This window comes from Furipterus horrens, unplaced genomic scaffold (genome assembly GCF_987537825.1).
Source record: "Furipterus horrens unplaced genomic scaffold, mFurHor1.1.pri manual_scaffold_17, whole genome shotgun sequence".
Taxonomy (NCBI): Eukaryota; Metazoa; Chordata; class Mammalia; order Chiroptera; family Furipteridae; genus Furipterus; species Furipterus horrens.
The window spans coordinates 114,967,762-114,985,360 of NW_028327187.1; the positions used below are offsets into that span (position 1 = coordinate 114,967,762).

The following is a 17,599-nucleotide window of genomic DNA, read 5'->3' on the forward strand; positions in this document are numbered from 1 at the left end:
TTTTAACATGGAGGTGACTCACTTAGGGGTAATGGCCAAAAGACTAGGGTTAAGGTTTTTTAAATTCAAGGACCCACCTTGTGTTGTTTATATATATTAATAGTGCAAACGATTTTGTAGGGAAGGGGACTTTTAGTTTCGAGAGCTTAATTGCAGGTATGGCAGAGGAAGAAGTCCTATGGCTGGAGAGTTCATCCTTCTATCTCAATAGAACACAAGGAAGCAAAGGCCCCTAAAGTAGGCCCATTGGGCAAACAGCCCTCCTTCGCTGCCCTCTGTGAGGCATGCGGTGTGTGGTGAAGCTACTGCTAGTTGCCCACCTTACCCTAACGGTCTTTGATAACACAGCTTTTAAGGTTGCTTTCAGCGGCAGACAGAGTGAAAGTGGAGAGGGGACTTCAATGTGTCATTTTTCCAGCTCTGCCTGGACATGTCAGGGAGCAGGGACTTCCTCCAAGGTGAAAGGGCATGCTCTGTCCTCTCACATAGCAGAGGGAAAGGAGTCCTGGGCAGGGCAGGCTGCAACGAGCAAGAGATCTGGGCAAATGGTGAAATTAAGTTTTCCTTAAGACAGGCAGTCCTCTGGCTGGAAGTTCCTGTTTTGGGCAGGGGATTAGTTAAAAAATTTGTTTTAGTTTTTGGTTATTGCAATTCAAAATGCACATAGTGAAGGGGATAAATTGCACAAATCGAAACTGTGCTGCTGAATGCATGTTTGCATATGGGTATCCTTGGGTAGCTGTCATGCAGTTCAAGGCACAGAACATTTCCAGCACCCCAAAAGGTTCCCTGTGCCCCCCATCCTCGCAGTCACTGTTTTGGCTTCTGTCACAATAGGTCACATTTGCCTATTTCAGTTCAACATTTGAATTTCAATCCCAGAATAAATAATGGAATTTTAGAGTATGTTCTCCCTCATGTCTGATTTCTTTCTCTCAACAGGATGTTTGTGAAAAGAATCCATGTTGTTGTATCAGTAGCATTTTCCTTTCACTGCTGAGGAGTAGGGATGGACCGTGGTTGGCTCATCATGCACCAGTGCATGGACATTTAGATCGCTTTCATTTTGGTGATTCTGCCTGGAGATAGTTAGACATTCTTGTATCCAGGAGGCCATTGGCCCCCGTTTCTCTATATATTAAAGAGTGGAATTGTTGGGTCGGAGGGTAGGCATATGATCAATTTTAGTAGATATAATCTTAGAGTTTTCTAGCAGAGGAAGTGTCATGGGATTATCTAGTAATAGATTCTTCAGGACACCTGTATCCCTGGCTTGACATTATTAGTCTTCTTTAGAATTACGCAGCCAGTTTTCAATATTATATGCCAGTGGGTGGTCCATCCAATCAAATTGTAGGGGTCAAACACAGGGGCCACGTGCCATTTTCCTACACCCACCCTCAGCCCCACAGAGTAAGCAGAGGGCCACTGAGGGAGTGCAGTTTAGTGGGACCCCAAGGAACTGACACAAGCTACCCACAAATCAATCTTCCACTTGATAGCATCCCTTTTGGGCTCAGATTGATTCATTTCATTGGTCTGCCTCCAGACTCCGGTTTTGTCTGGACTCAGCTTGGAGGAGGGAGGCCAGGAATCACAGATGCTAGGCCTGGGGACGGAGCCGGCGCAGGTGTCCATGAGGGGCTGCAGAGAGGAGGCCAGTTTTAGGTGGTGCCATGAGCCTCCAGTGTGTGCTAACAATGATTTGGTTTACCCAGGGGCATTTGCAAGTCGCCTGTTTGTTCCGTTTCCAAAGGGCTTGCTCTGTCGTTTTCCGATTTGCTCCTAAGAACTAAGACACAGAAAACAGAGCTGTGAGGACCCCCTCGCCCCCGCCCAACTCAGATCCAGCCTGGCAGCAATGCCCGTCCTTGGGTTCAAGCACACTTTCCGGGACTCCCCCTTCCAGGGGCCTTCCCCGGACATGTCTTGTAAGTTTGACCAAAGCGGTGCGGCCCGGCCTCCCTCCCCTTAGCGGTTCCCCGGGCAGTGCTGCTTGGCCCCTCTCAGGCCTGCCCTCTCCCGGGGTTCCCGCGGTTGAGACTGTCCCTAAGGAGGGCTTTCCAAACTCTGAAACTCCGCCCTCCGTGAAGCGGGTTCCCAAGTTAGTGAAAGTCTTTCTTGGAAAAACCCAAGCTCGTCCTCTGGCTGGTTTTGAAGGCTTGGTCAGGGGCGGGGTGGCAGGAGATAGGAGCGCTGGCCGCTCTGTCACCTGTCGTGGGCGCGCTGGGTCGCTGTAGCCTTCAACAGCTGGCGGCAGCAGCAGCGACAGGGACCCGTCAGGCGCAGAAGGACTTAAACATCCGCCCACCGCAACTGACTCGGCCGCTCCCTCCTCTCCCCCTCCTTCTTCTCCTCCCTCCTCCCCTCTCTTCGTCCTCCTTCTCTTCCCTCCTCCCGTCCTCCAACTCCTCCTCCTCCTCTAACTTCTCCTCCTCCCTATCCTCCTCCTCCTCCTCCTTCCCAGTCGCCGCTGCCTCCTCCCTGTCCCTCCACGGCGGGACGCCGGTGCCCCGAGCACTTAGCACCGCGCTCGGGGCGCACGGAGCAGGGCTCGCGGGCGGGGTCCGCCCGGGATGGCCGTGAAGTAAGGGGACCTCAGAGAGGCGCCGCGACCCCAGGCTGTGCCCGGGGGCTCGCCGCTCTTCCTCGGTAGCGACATGGGGGACCCGGTGAACCGCGAGAAACCGCAGCTGCACTACGCGGTGAGTGTCCCGGCGCAAACAAGCGACAGGGGGCGCCACTTGGCCGGCCTGGGAGGGGACAGCTGGTTTTTTGGTGGGATTCATGGCTCCCCAGAGGTCTGCGGTGATGTGGGGTGGAGTGGAGGGTGCTGCGTGCGTCACCCTGTCCCTGAGTGTCAGCTGCTCGGAAACTCAGCTGCCCCTTAGAAGGGGAGCCCTTTAGTCCGGAGCCCGCGGTGGTCATTGCGTTCGGGACCAGGGGCTGAACCTTGCTACAGCCTCTCTGACCAAGGCTAAGAAGTGGGGCTCCTGGGGCCGGGCCCAGGTTCGCCCACTCAGCCTTTGGTCAGAGAGCTGCAACAACGGGAATAGAGCGGGATGGAAGGTACGGCCGCTCCGTGATCCAAGCGCATGGCGGGGGTGACTCGCAGGACAAACGCTGCACAGTGCGTTGGGTTGCAGCCGGTTTGCTCCGTAGGAAGACGGTGTGCGCTTCCCTCTGATTCTGTAGCGGGACAGAACGTTGCACGTTATCTGATAATACAAGGGAGTGCCAGGAGGTCTTCCCTCGGTGGCCCCTCTTCTCCTTGTTGACTCAGACGGTCCATACATATTTATTGGGGACCTACTGTGCTTGGCGCTGAAGTCCCGCAGGACACAGCAGACAAAAAGCTCTTGGGATTTGCTGCCTTTAAGATTTCGAGGCTAATGACTGATCGACCAAATCCAGATTCTAGATTGAGTTTATTTTTGCGAGAGAGAAAAGAACGAACAGAAAAGAAAAAAAAAATGTTTCAGAGGAGTGAGTACTGAAGATTTTGAATGCCACCCCCAGAAAGTGAGCAGGCAGCAGTATTAGCTTACTACATACAGTCTTTGGCCATTTAGTTTCCAATTCTAACATTGTCATTTTGAGGCGGCGCATGGCAATTGGCCTTGTCACCTGCCACTTACTGAATTTTCCCTGACATGATTTTCACTGTTGCGATTGCACGTACTAAGTGCCAACTTTAAAAATTGGAGAGGAGCACACAGAGTTAAGACAAAACTCGTCAGTGCTTTAAGTAAAGCAAAGACAGCTATCTACCTGGAATTCATGCCCTCCAAAACGGACTTGCCACGTATAAAACCATTTCAAGAAAAGGGATGGTACGTACAGAGGCCCCGGAGCTGCCGCAGCTGGTGCCTGGTGCTGCCCGCCAGGTCCTGGGTCAGCTGGGTCAGCTGGGGGGCCATCGTGCTAACGAGGAACGTCTGTTGGTTCCCATGGCTGGTCTGGGCAAACAAGGGCCTGAATTAGAAAATCATGACGGTCCTTTCCCAGGTGAATATATTAGGAACCTGTGATGGTTCTTTCTCTAGTGTTGCCAGAGTTACATGCCTTGAAATGGCAAGTGAGCCACTAGTAACTTACTGATGCTTGTTTAGCTTTTGGAGACACTAGGGACTCAGTGACTTGCCTTTTAACGTAGTGTTCGGGGTAACTCGTTTTCTGCAGAGGTTTCTTTGCATAGAAGGATCTGGAGTCTGTGCTCATTGTGCCTAATCAGCATCTCACCTCACTGCCTTTTCCAGATTTTGTATTATGGGCTGGTACCCTTTAATTTATAATATAATGTCTCTATACCATTTATAAGATAGGGGAGGAGAGGTGAGAACTGACTCCTTCATGTTAAAAAGTAGAATTTGTCTCTTCATTCTGTGAATGATTATTGTCTCAGTTGTGTGACTAAATCCTGTACATGACAAAACCCTTTAAAAATTATTTTCACTCAGCTCTCTTATTCTCCTAGAAGCATGAACTTAGAGACAAGCTGTTGTTAATGTCTCCTCTGGTGCTCTGACAATTTGCTGATGAACTAAGCCCTTTATTCTAGCACGGATCACCACGTACATATTTTCTGAGTTAAGATTACAAAAAGGAAGATGATGGGTGGAGGGAATTTGTTGGCTTTCAGGCTAGAAGAAGTCACCTGGAGGCTCTGAAGTTTCTTATGCGTACCTTAGAATGAGAAAGCAGCAGCATTCAGCAACTCTGTACCAGTCCCAAGGCAAAAGGATGTTCTTTATTAAGTGTGACCCATTGCCGCTTGTATTAACATAACCCTCTATAGCTTAATGCCTATTCTAACACAGCACTCCTCTCTGCTGCCCCCGTATTGGTTTAGGTTATTCCAAAAGCGTGTTTTGCCTTTTAGCACAAATATTCCACTTCGTTCTGGGCTCAATATGGTTTTGCTCCTGGGGTCTTAGAGGCTTTTCTCTCTTTTTGTCTGGATCTTCCTGGAGAAGAATTACCCTTCATGTATCCTTAGTACATCTTATTCCTCTAAAATATAATTGGGGGGGGGGCAAGTGTTTAATGTTCTTCCTTTAGTGCTTTATTCAGTTGTCCGAGATGGAACTGCGTACTCTTAACATTTGTTGAATGCCTACTGTGTGACAGCTAGGTGCTCAGTTTTCCAAAGAGACGAGTAAACAGTGAAAATGTTAAGAGTTGCTATGAACCATTCAGTCATCTTTTTAAATGGTCACAGTGGTCACAAATGCATCCTGCGTTTGTATAATCAGTTACACTCCAAAATATAGCACAACCGTCTAGTTTTATCATAACAAAAATGTGTGGCAGCAGTAATGTGCTCCTCCCAACCTTTCCTCCCATGGTTTTTCCACATTCAGTTTATGGTGACTCCATCCTTCCAGCAGAGTGTCATCCCTGACAGCCCTTTGGTGACTCGATCATATTTGCATTTGGAACAGCCTGCTCTGGTCCCCGGATGGATCAGGGCCGAGGAGGAGCCAGAATGCACTAGGACGGCAGCCGGGCCGGACGCTGAGAGCAGTCAGCACATCTGAGAGGTGTTTAGAACATTAGGCCAGCCAGACTTCATCTGGGTGGGCTACAGAGGTGCTGGGGCCGAGGATGACACGCACGAATCAGTGATTTCCTGGCAGCAGTTCTAGAGAAACTACAGATCATAATGTTTCTTTTATCTTTATTGTCTTATGCAAGTGCACAGTGTTTGGCCACAGTCTGTGTCAATTTTGGCTTCACATTCAGCTGGTGGGTTAGACAATTTTCTATTTCATGGCTGAAGAAATCCAAGCTTAGAGTGGTAGGGTCCAAGGTGCCACGGGCGACACAATAGACAGCTTTATTCAGGTGCCCTGACCACACAGAGTTTGACTGACTCCTTAGATAACTGAACTAGATGAGCTGAATTATCCTTCTCCCTCCCCCTTTGTCACCATAATAAACCAACAGTCAAATATTGTACCTTCGGTGCCTTAATGTGACCATCCATATTGCTGAATCACGCGGCCACATAGCTCTTTAATCGGGCTGGTTTACACGGAAACCAAATTTTAACACATCCATTAAGTTCAGTGCCGTGTCTTTCTGTCTTTCTCGGGTTTTCTCAGCCTGAGCGAAATGAGTGTTTTGGGCCCGATAGTTCTCAATGGTGGGAGCTGTCCCGTGTAGTACCGCATGTTTGGCAGTATCCTTGGCCTCTGCCCAGCAGATGCCAGTAACATAGTGTCCCCCAGCCCCCAGATGGGATAACCAAAAATGCGTCCACACATTGCTAAATATCCCCTGGGGGAAATATCGGCCCCACTTGAGACTCATGGGTCTATTTGATTTTCATGTTTTCAAGAAGATGTGACAACTTCTGTGTAATAAGATCTGGAAAGAGAAGACATGGCAAATGTTGTGAGTACTATGTACACTATTCAGTAAGCATGCAGAGCGTCAGAGAGAGGCCAGCATTACCAAGCTTTAATGAGAGCCTCCAGTACAGCAGAGGTGCTGGGGTTAGAATAATGTCTCATTCCGCTTTCAGTGATCGTGACTTTAACGATATTCTCCTGCTTCTGCTGACCCCCAAAAGTCAGGTCACTTGGCCTGGGTTAAAGATTACATTAGCCTGCCTTCCCCAACACACTTCATATGCTTTCTTCTGTTAACCGCAAACAAAATACTACAAACGTTGATTGCCTGCCAAGATCATATAACATATGTCGAATTGCATGACAACACATCCGATTAAGTGTGGCAAGCCTTTCAGTAGAACTACTATGGAGCCTTAGTTTTAGAACAAATGATCAGAGGCACTTTGGAGCAGCTTATGAATACTATTATCCCAAGCAACTCCCTGGAAGAACACGCTTATTTTCACCTCTCTTCTATGAAAGGGGAACAAAGATAAAGGTTTCGCGATGCCTCTGGCAAAGATAGATCTGTGGGTGGGTGATGCATGTCTTCTTCTCCGAGGTGGAGTCCAAAAGCTGGGGCTTGGACTCCGATTTGGCGCTGGTCCCCGAGGAGTCCAGCTGTCAAGGTTCAGCCATTCTTGTCCCTGGGACCTGTCTATTTCTGCGCTCCTCTGGCGCTGACCTCACTTCCTGTTTGGTGCGGTCTCTCCGCCATCTGTGCTCTGCAGCACAGCCTCATCATTAAAGGCTGGTTGTTCCCTTGCTCTACCTCACCCCTCCTGAAGGCTCGCGCCACAAGGGCTGAGTTGCTTACCCTGGAAGGGGGCCTCTCCTCAATCCAAACAGTTAGGTTTGAATACAGATGTTTCCAGATTGGTTCTCTGTGAACATTGGATTCCCAAAGACTTTGAAGTCATTAAGTTCAAAGTGGTGTTGACAGCCGGATAGCGTTTGCTAATTCTGAAGACCCCAAGAACTCGTGCGTTGTTGCAGGGCCGAGCTGATAGGAATCGGGTCTCACCCATCAGCACGGCCATTGTAGGCATCTTGGGAAATTTAGAAGCATGGCCTGGAATTCACTTTCATACTGTTTCCTTATTGTTTGTCTCCTTACAAAAGCAAGAATTTTGCAAGTTGCAAATAAATAACTATTTACTTATTCAATCCTCTTCATATTAACTAATGTTAATTAAGAATTGTATTAATTACGGTTATTAAATACCCTTAGTTAACACGCCTATTAGCCATAGATAGCTTTTCCACTCCCCACCGCCAACACGCTTTCTTTTCTGCCACACTCAGGGCTTTTCCTAGATTTGGCCTCTTTGGTCTGAACTCCCATCATCTGAGGAAGCCACATCTCCCATCCTTCAAAAGATTTCTTAAGCACCACTGTTAATTAATAAGTGATCAGATTCCTGTTGGGTTTTGTGTAGCAGAGATATCTGCCAATCACAGAAAACAAATACCTCGCTTTACCTTTTTTTCCTGGTAATAAAGTCATATCATTTATATTTCCTGTCCCCACATTGTGATAACCCTGGACCTAATGCACTTGAGTTTCAGCCGGGCTGTGACGTTGCTGCTCAGTCATACACAGTCTTCACTGGGTGTTTGATTCCTCACTTGCCTACCACCTGAATCGGTCTCAGCCTCTCCTGTCTCAGTAAATCGCTGGCTACTTGGTGAGCTGTCAGGCCAGAACACCTACAGGTCATCCGGGATGGCCTCCTCCCTCCATCTCCTGCATTGAGGCCCCAGGCCGGCCCTGCCAGGTCTGTTTCACAGTGCTTTCCAGATCCATCCTCTCCTTTCTATGTTTGCTGTTGTTACCTCAATACAAACCCTCAGCATCCGTCGTCCTCACCGAGGCAGCACAATAACCCTATACTACAGTCATGTGGCCAGGGAGATCTTTAAAGAAGAAAATCAAGTCATGGCCCTTCAGTGCTTAATGCTCTCTGGTTGGTTTCTGTTGTACTTAGACTAATGCCTTCATCCATGACCTTGGCCTTCCAAGTCTGCCTATGTGATCCTCCCTGCTTCGTACACCCTTCCTCATCTTACCTCTTCCCAGTCCCATTAGTGCCCTCTCTGTTCCTCATATGCGACCAGTTCTTTTGTGTTCTTTGTGTGGCAGGCATTTTTGGTGTCCTATAAGTTGCAGAAAAAAGTGTCAGCTTCCCTGACTGCTCTCTCCGAAGTGCTTGTGACTGTACTGAAGTACCATTGATCATGTCACATTAGCTGGTGCTTGTGTTGTTTGCGTCACTGCGTGGTATGATACAGGGGTGGGCAAAAGTAGGTTTACAGTTGTGACTACAAGAAACAGAGTGTATTCTTGTATTATTATTTATTAATTATTGTATTATTTATTATTAGCAGTAGTAACTTACTTTTCCCCCAACCCTGTATATACGTTCATTGTTTGTCTGTCTTTCCCTAATGGCATGAAAGCTTATTCATGGCAGGCAATTTCTGGAGGCACTGCTTGTTGTCCCAATCGGCAAGGGATGCTACTGAGATCTGGTAGGCAGAGACCTGAGATGCTGCTTAACACAGCCCAACAAAGAACTGCCTGGCCCAAATGTCAAGAGTGTTGGATTGAGAAACCTTGACTTACGTGCATCTCCGTGGACATCAAAGTCTGTACTGTTTGTGAACAGAATTTTCAATGGAGCTGTCTAAAATGCATTATCCATATTCCCTGCTATGTAAGAGACAGCTGACAAAATGTGAGTTACCTTTTCTGCAATGTGAGTCCTGGTTATGAACAGCATGTTTCACACTGCGGGGCTTTGCCTGGGAAGGGTGACAGTGGCCCTTTCAGAAGCCCCAGTGCTTTGCTTTGAGCTCTTTGCTTCTTCACCCCGGAACTCTGATGCCCTTTGAAATCTTGGGCCTTATTTCTTAAAGATTTTCTGTCTTCTCTCCTCTGCGAGACGTTAGCTGACTTCTTGATTTATGTACATCTAACAGCCCTGTCTAATTCTCTGCCTCTCTTCTGATGCAGCTGGAATACTAGATTGTTAAAATGTTAGTCCTTGTCTAAAATTAGCAGTCATAATGTCCAAACGAGGATGTGAAGGTTTCTCAGAAAGTCTTCCTCTGTGGATGTTGGATCTACGACTGTATGTGAGTGATAAGCTAGGGCCCGCTTCTGTCCAGCAAACACTCATTGAGGATCTGGTGTGGACTGGCCTGCTGTGGGAAAGACACTGAAAGACAAGCAAAAGAACGAAGGGGTGGGGGGAGGAGACAGTTCTTCCCAGCTCTTCTCTCTCAATCTCATTGGGTTAAAAGTCTCCCAAGAAGCCCAGGGCTACAGGTGTGTTGGCGTTCTATCTCGTCCACCATTGATAAGGATTTGTGTGGCTCTTAAGTCCTGGCCACTTCACAGAATGTTAATTAAGCACAGTGTGTTTTAGATTGTAAGCTCCAAAATGATGGGGAGTAAATACATGGAAAGGTCTTAGGTGCTTATAGATATTTGAACTAAGATCATTAACATTTACAATTGGATATAATTAACATCTTTTAATGTACTTATGAGATTTTCTGGTTCTAACCTTATTCTCAAAAACCAGCTTTTCTGAGTTATTTTTAAATACATTCTGAATACTTAAAAACTTAAAGGTATGTGAAACAACAGGGACTCCCACCAATCATTATATGGTACTGCTTTCTTTATCGTCATGGTGACTACCTGGATGTGAATATGGGATACTTCTCAGTTGAAATAAGCTATTCACAATGTGTAAGACTAATTTGTTCATTCATATATGGTCATTGTTACTAAGGGCTCTTTTTGGAAAGATGTCATGACCCTGTGAAACGAAAACCAGTCAGAGTTTTCTCCCCCTCTCTTTGATCATTTGGCGCATTCTTAGAACTCTTCTAACTTAAAAATTTTTGTAGTAGGAGTTGAGTGTTTGGAGTGTCATCTAAACTAGGTTTCTGTGATGAAGTTTTCAGATGATTTGGCATTGTGGCTTTGAAGAAATGTGCCATGGAAACTGTAAGAAACTTTAAGATGAATAAACTTTAAAAAGAGTTTTTGAATGACCCCTCTCTGCAGCTGACTGGAATATCTGATAAAGAAATGTGTAAGTCATCCCAAGGTAAACAAAGAGGCTAAAAACATCTCGCCTGCACGGGGAGTACCTCTGCTTTGCATTTGCTGGGTTCACGGTGCCAGATGGGTGCTGCTCCACATGGACAGAACCCCCTGACATTTCTCTGAATCCACAGAGTAGTGATAGTTTAGCGAGAAAATGGAATGTTGAGTTTGCTGGAAGAATTTGAAAATGGTAACACGTAGTATTATTTCGTAAGTATCAATGCACATGACCTTTAACAGTCCCATTATGATGTCACTTTGATGGTTTTAACAAAATGTGTAACATAGTCTTAACGTTGATCTCAAAGGATAAGGCATTCTTCCATCTTAGCTGCTGACTCACAGAGAAGGGCATTGTATCCATCAAGATCCTAGCAGGAAGCAGACCGGCACACTCAAAAGGACTTAGCCTAAGGAATGAACTATTACTGATGTGTCAGTAGGTTTAAGGAAACCAATAAGGGGTGGTCAAGCACCCAGTGATTATTAATATAGGGGAACTGTTAGCATGAGGACACAGGGAGAGACCAGTGTACCAGAACCCCGGCAACTTCCAGCCTCATCTGGGAGATCCCTTGCAAATGTACACGCAGACTAGACAGCAGCAAGGGCAAAATATGGAGACGGAGAGGTGGAGTGCGAGGATAAATACCCCAGCCTCTTCATCTTGCTGCTCTTCCATCACCCCGCTCTCCCATCGTCCCTTCTTACCAAACCCAAGCAGCCCATTGAGATGCTGTCCATTGAGATCAGCCTTGCAAGGCTGAGTTCAGTACCAAGAAGGGCAGACATTTTCGTTTTGTTGGTCAGCGGCTGGGGAGAGAGTTGGAAAATAGAAAGTATCATCACATGCATGATCAATCTTGTTTGGGGTTCACTTACATTATGAAAGACCCTAAATTCCTAAGTATATAGAGGACTTCCAACTGTCTTGGAGTGCCTCTTTCCTCTTTCTGGTAGGTTATTATACTTCCCACATTTAAACTAGTAATGTGTCATGCCTAATCCATTCATATGTGATGTGTATGCCTAAGAATATTCACATCACAAGCCAATTAAAGTACTTCTTATGGAGATATATTTTACATACAGGTTATAATTAATGTAATATTAAGAAGCTCCATACTTAATTGAGAAAAGCTTTGGTCTAAATGTGTTAAAATCAATTCAACTATAATAGATTTTTTTCCTCTGTCAAGCCCATTAGAGTAATCGAATTTATTTTCCAAACAATAAAAAAGGAAGAATTGGTTTAGTTCTTTTTCTGGTTGATAGATAAAGAGCTTTAACCCTTAAAGTTACACATCAAATGAAATGGGTTAACCTGTGTTTTAATGAAAAGTGATTCTCATTTGCCTCTGGTTAAAGAGTTGGTTAAGAAGTGGTTGGAACTGAGGACTGTAGTTTAACCACTCTGGGCTTCAGCTAACTTGGCAGAAAGAAAACTTCCTTTTCAACCTTGACTGCAGAAAGGGCTTCTTATTTGAGTTAGTTCCTCCTTGAGGCCCCTGTGCACCCACGTTCATAAGATCCATTTTGTTTGTAACTCTTCCTTTATAGACCATAGGCACTGCAGAACTGAAAATCCAAAGTGGGGGGCACAGGCCAGAACTGGGGACCTGATCTGGACTGCATACCTTGTGCCTAATGCTTAGTCTGTTTTTTTAATGTTAGCATAATTAATGAGTTATGATTAATTAATGATTACTGAGTTAGAGCTCTTTGAGATATTTAGGCTGACTCACAGCAATACTAATAATACTAGCCAATGTTTATTGAAGCTTTCCATGAGCCCTGGGCATTCTACATATATGATCTCATTTACTTCTTAAAAGCATCCTGTAAAGTAGGTCCTGTTATGACTCCCATTTAAAAGACGAGGAGACCAGGGCACCGATTGTAAGCTTGTTTCTGGGTCATGCATCTAGGAGGTAGTGGTACTGAGACTCACATCCTTGTCTGTCTGACTTCCGAGCCCAATGCTTGAACCATTGCACAATGGCTGCCTATTAAAAATGGCATTGGGTTGAGATGACACTTTAAATTTTTTTTTTTATTTTTTAATAATTGTAAACTCATAGGAAGTTGCAAAAATAGTACCGAGAGATCCTGGGTACCCTTTACACAGCTTCCCTTGGCGATAGCATCTTATGTAACTGTAGTACAATATCAAAACTAAGAAATTGACATGGGCACAATACTGTTAACTCGAGTAGAGGCAGACCTTGTTCACTCACCAGTTTTTTACATGCACTCCTTTGTGTGTGTGTGTGTCTGTGAGAGAGAGAGAGAGAGAGAGAGACAGAGAGAGAGAGAGAGAGAGAGAGAGAGAGAGAGAGTTTTAATTCCATGCAATTTTATCACATGTATAAATCGGCATATCCGTCACTACATTCCAGATACAGAACTGTTCCAGAGCTCCCTCACGCTGCCCCTTTTTAGTCACACCCATACTACTTCCTACCTCTATCTCTAATCCTGGCAGCTACTGACCTGTTCTCCATGAAATGACCCCTTTTAAGTTACCCTTCTGGCCTTCTGGCACAATAAGAACATTCCTGTCTTCACTGATCATTTAGGCCAAAAATGTCCAGAAATGTAACAGAAGGAAGTAAGGTGAATTGATAATGAGATCAGGGAGGAGTTTGGTGTTCTTGTTGTTAGTAACATATACAACCACAAATAAAGGACATCCCGTTTGGTATTTTTAGCTGAGTCTTGTGGTAAGTTTATCATGCCGACTCTCATGTTTTCTCTAGCAAAGTGCTTTCGATTGAAACACCACAGGGTTTAGCTCCTGCACAAGTGCTCCATGCTCCCTCTCTGCATGGCTGTTCTCATGAAACATCCATTTCAGGAATGACAGCCGCGTGGCTGAACTTGCAGCAGCCTGGAAAAGGTACATGAGAGTTGGCGCTCTGCCCTCCAAAAGTATTATGAACAAGGATAAACACAAGCCCCTCATGTGTTTGTTGTAGCTGCAATCCAGCTGGGCTCTGCACAGCCCAAGGGTTCTGTAAACCCTGGCATTTGTGGTGCACATGCATTTTTATTCATTCATTTTGAAGGGCGTGGCAGTTCATAGACCTCTTTTGGGGAAAGTTTGAACCTTATCAAGATTAGCTGGTTCAAAAAAAAAAAAAAAACAAAACAAAAAACAACAACAAACCCGTAATAGCTGTTTTTATTCAGGATGACTGCGAAGTGAAACCTTATCATTGGGACACAGTTATAAAGACTTCCTGCATTTATTTGGTTCCCACTATTTTCAAAAAAGGTGTTAAAAGTGCTGATGCTCTTTGATTCTGCAAACGTAGGCACAGTGTTATTGGCTGCTTTAATTATTGCACAGTTTTACTATGCGTTTTTCTTGATCTTTATTAGAAATAGGGAGTGTTTTCCAAAACCTAGAGATTCTTAGACTAACCTGTTGCTTTTAATTAGGTAGGCATGTAATGCCAGCATTTGTTACTGTGTAGGTACTTCGTATCACCCATTGCAGGGAGTCTAAAGAGAACTGGGCACACTTCTTTATTTTGGATATTAAAAAGGAATGAAATGTAGAACTGCGGGCATGCATACACATATGCACACAACCACACAAAGCGGTGCTTTATTTAACAGCTGTGTTGCCTAAAATGTAGAACTGTGTTTGTATCAGTTAGCTATCACCACACTAATGCTGTGTAACAAATTACTTTGAAATTCAGTGGCTTAAAACAACCATTAATTATTCTCATGGGTCTGTGGGTCAGTGGGGGTTGGCTTAGCTGGACAGAACTCAGTCGTTTGACCCAAGGTCAAGCTGCCAGTCCCGTAGGGCTTGGCTCCTCAGTCAGTTCTGCTCCATGAGTTTATTCTGGGGACCAGGTTGGTGGGGCAGCAACCACCTGGGGAAGCACAGAGGTACAATATGACAAGTGGAACTGACAGGATTCTTAATGCATAAGCAGGAGTCAGGCATATTGTCATCTCTACCTACCTGCCATTGGCCAAGGAAAGTCTCATGCTGAAACTTAACATCAGTGGGTGAGGAAGTACACTCCCTCCATGATGGGGCTGTACCAAAGGTATGAGTGCATCCAGGTGTGCAGGAATGGGGCCAGTCGCCCACTTTACTATAGTATGTGATCCAATTCTCCTGAGAATACTCATGTTTTTAAGCAGATTCACATCTATATATCTTGGTTTTCTTTCCCTGTCTGGTCAATGAGTTCTTTCTGTCATGAATAATGATACATATTTTCTTATGACTTAATTCAACAACCAATGCAGGATGATGGGGCCATTCCACTGATACCAGTCCCCACAAATCCACAGTGGTTGGATATAGACTGAATACATATCAAGGAAATATCCTAAAAACAGACTGAATGATATTAATGTGTGAACAGAATTGTCACAGCCTTCCCCTGTTTCCTTGTGCTTAGCAGCTCTGACTTCTCAGTCTGTGGAAAGGAAAACGAAAGATTCAGAATCACCTCCCAGGAAATTGTTTTATCTATTTTGATTTGCTGCTGTCACTTTAAAAAAGATTTGTAAATGTAACCGCTGTTTTAAAACCTAGAGGAAATTGTGGATGTGGTCATTTACACTAGGAAGACAAATGTATCAATCCATTACTTCAAACAAATCAGAGCCAACGTTAAGAAATTAGCTGGGTATTTCGATCAATTCTGACATGTAAATATAAAGCTAAATTTAAAATAATTCACATATACAAAGTTTCCTCTTTGAACTTTAAAACTTTGCCCTGTCTCCCTCCATTATATCAACTGATTGGACAGTTGCCAAATCCCGTTATTTTTTTCGGTGTGGTGTAGAGGCGCTCATATCTAGTATAGCACCTGCTAATTTGCAGTCAGTCAGTTGTCTAAATCAGGGGTCAACAAATTATGGCCCACAGGCCCAAGTCTGGACTGCTGCCTGCTTTTTTATAGTCTGCAAACTAAGAATAAGTATTATATTTTTAAACAGTGAAGGAAAAATAAAACAAAGACTATTTCATGATGTGAAAAGTACATGCAATACAAATTTAGTGTCCATAAACCGAGTTTTATTGGAAACGGCTAAGCCCGTCTATTTACATACTGACTATAGCTGCTTTCACGTGACAGCAGCTGAGTAGTTGCCACGGACTGTATGGCACACACAACCTAAAATACATCCGCTCTGGTCCTTTACTGAAAAGGTTTGCAGATCTCTGGTCTAACGCTCTGTCTGAAATGACCACAGATGCTGTTATATAAGAATAAGGGCAAAGGAAACGGGACGTACCTCTTTAGTGTGGAGGGGAGTGCCGGCTACGTTCAGATACAGATAGAAGACGATTGGACATTCATTTATTCACCAGTATATGTGGAGAACCAGGTGTGTGTTCAACACGAAAGGAAATGTCAAAAAAGGATACTATATAGTTTCTGCTCTCAGGCTTCCTCTTGAATACGGACTGAGGTGTACCCACATAAAGGCTATAGTGTATGAAACCTATTTGCCTTGCCTAATTTTCTAAGTCACCAGAAAACTCTTTGGGATCTTTAAGTTCAAGTAATATTTTTAGAGCTTATTCTGTAAATAGTCTAAGCAGAATAGTTTTCATGAGCATTGCTGTTCTTACCAGTTCAAAGTACAGAATTAAATTCTGAAAAAATGTCATTACTCACTGGTTAAAGTGCTGGTTCCTCCTGTTTTGCATTTGTGACTTTTACATTAGTGTATCCAGAAATCCATCAGGTGGAAAAACGTAAGGGGCCTCTACGAGCTAGCCCTAAACAGAGCACTGCCCTGTTTTTTAAACTCTATATATTGCTCACTGAGCTCCTTGCCGCAGAGCTGGGTAGTGGGAGACCTCTTAGGCCTGTCTGTGCAGTCCATGATCTGCCAGGGGAAGTGGCCCTGTCTTGTGGTTTGTGATGTTTCTTTTGGCTGACTCTTCCCCATTCTTGTGACCCTTTGAGTGCAGATGATGTCTTTTCAGCTTTAGCCCTACAACATGGCCTCTCACTATCATTTCCTGCAGGTCTTGTCTTAGGTCTCAGCAGCTTCCTGAGTTAATGTCACCTTGGTGTCTCCTACGAGGAGCTTTGGAGGCTCACAAAACCTGGTTCCCGCCAGATATAAAGCATGAGGCCCCTGAGTCTTCTTCTCATTGGACTTAGCGGGAGAATGAGCTTGAAATACTCTTCAGTTCCACAGCAAGGGCCAAGGTGGGGCACTGAACAGAGAACCAGGAAAATGCCCCTGAGGGTGGGGATCAAATGACCCCAGAGGAGGAAATTCCAGTTGAAAATAGAAACCAGGTCAGCACCCTTGTGAGAGCCAGGGTATAGGACTTGGAAACCAGCAACCTGTGGCCTGTGAAGGCTGCCACCATAGTCCACAGATTGGCCTGAATAAAGATGTCGTGTTTATGGTAGTAATTGCGTGGTGCAAACCCAAAATGAAACATGATTTATCTACTTTTATAGTTGTGCTGGGCTAGAGAGATATGTGGAAATGACTCAATTTCATATATTTGTCATGTTGGCCAAGGGTCAATTCTTTAATAGAGATAGACTCTTAAGAAGCTACACCATCGTCTCTCGAGACGGACGGCTGCCGACGACGACGACGATATGGCAAATTGTGTATATTTAGAAGGAGGCAATTTCCAACTTACCACGATAAGAATTTTCTCCATTGGTTATTAAAGGACAAAGGGTTATTTTGTAGAAGTTATATAACACCTCCCTGTTAATTAAAATATAATGTCAATTAATGATTGTTTCTTAAAATGACAGATGTATAATTAACTGGGAAACGCTCACAATATTACCTAGTTGCTAAGAAAGCATGTAGTTTTTGTTTAGTCTGGTGAATTTCCAGAATATCACTACTGTAAAGAGAATTTAGCATCTAGAAACTTGATTATAGACCTTAAAAAGCTTCTGGGACAGATGTTACTGGGGGAGTTTCGTTTACTTGATTTGGCCCACAGTTCCAGTTTATAGGAGACTCAACCTCTCCAGGATTTTGTCTGCAAATATAATGAAGAATATGTCCCATAAACAGGTTTAATCTGTCAGAGGGTTTCTTTTGG

General features: G+C 44.7%; 1 protein-coding gene across 1 annotated transcript in view; it reads left to right on the plus strand.

Moving 5' to 3' along the window:
* The first annotated feature begins 2,501 nt into the window (after positions 1-2,501).
* The window catches only part of ARHGAP6 (Rho GTPase activating protein 6), a 222,823-nt gene continuing 207,725 nt past the window's right edge, over positions 2,502-17,599 (plus strand). Inside the window, exon 1 of the mRNA XM_090263915.1 lies at positions 2,502-2,705. Within this exon, the coding sequence (XP_090120041.1) occupies positions 2,661-2,705 (45 nt within the window). The 5' untranslated portion in view covers positions 2,502-2,660. The remainder of the gene's footprint in view (positions 2,706-17,599) is intronic.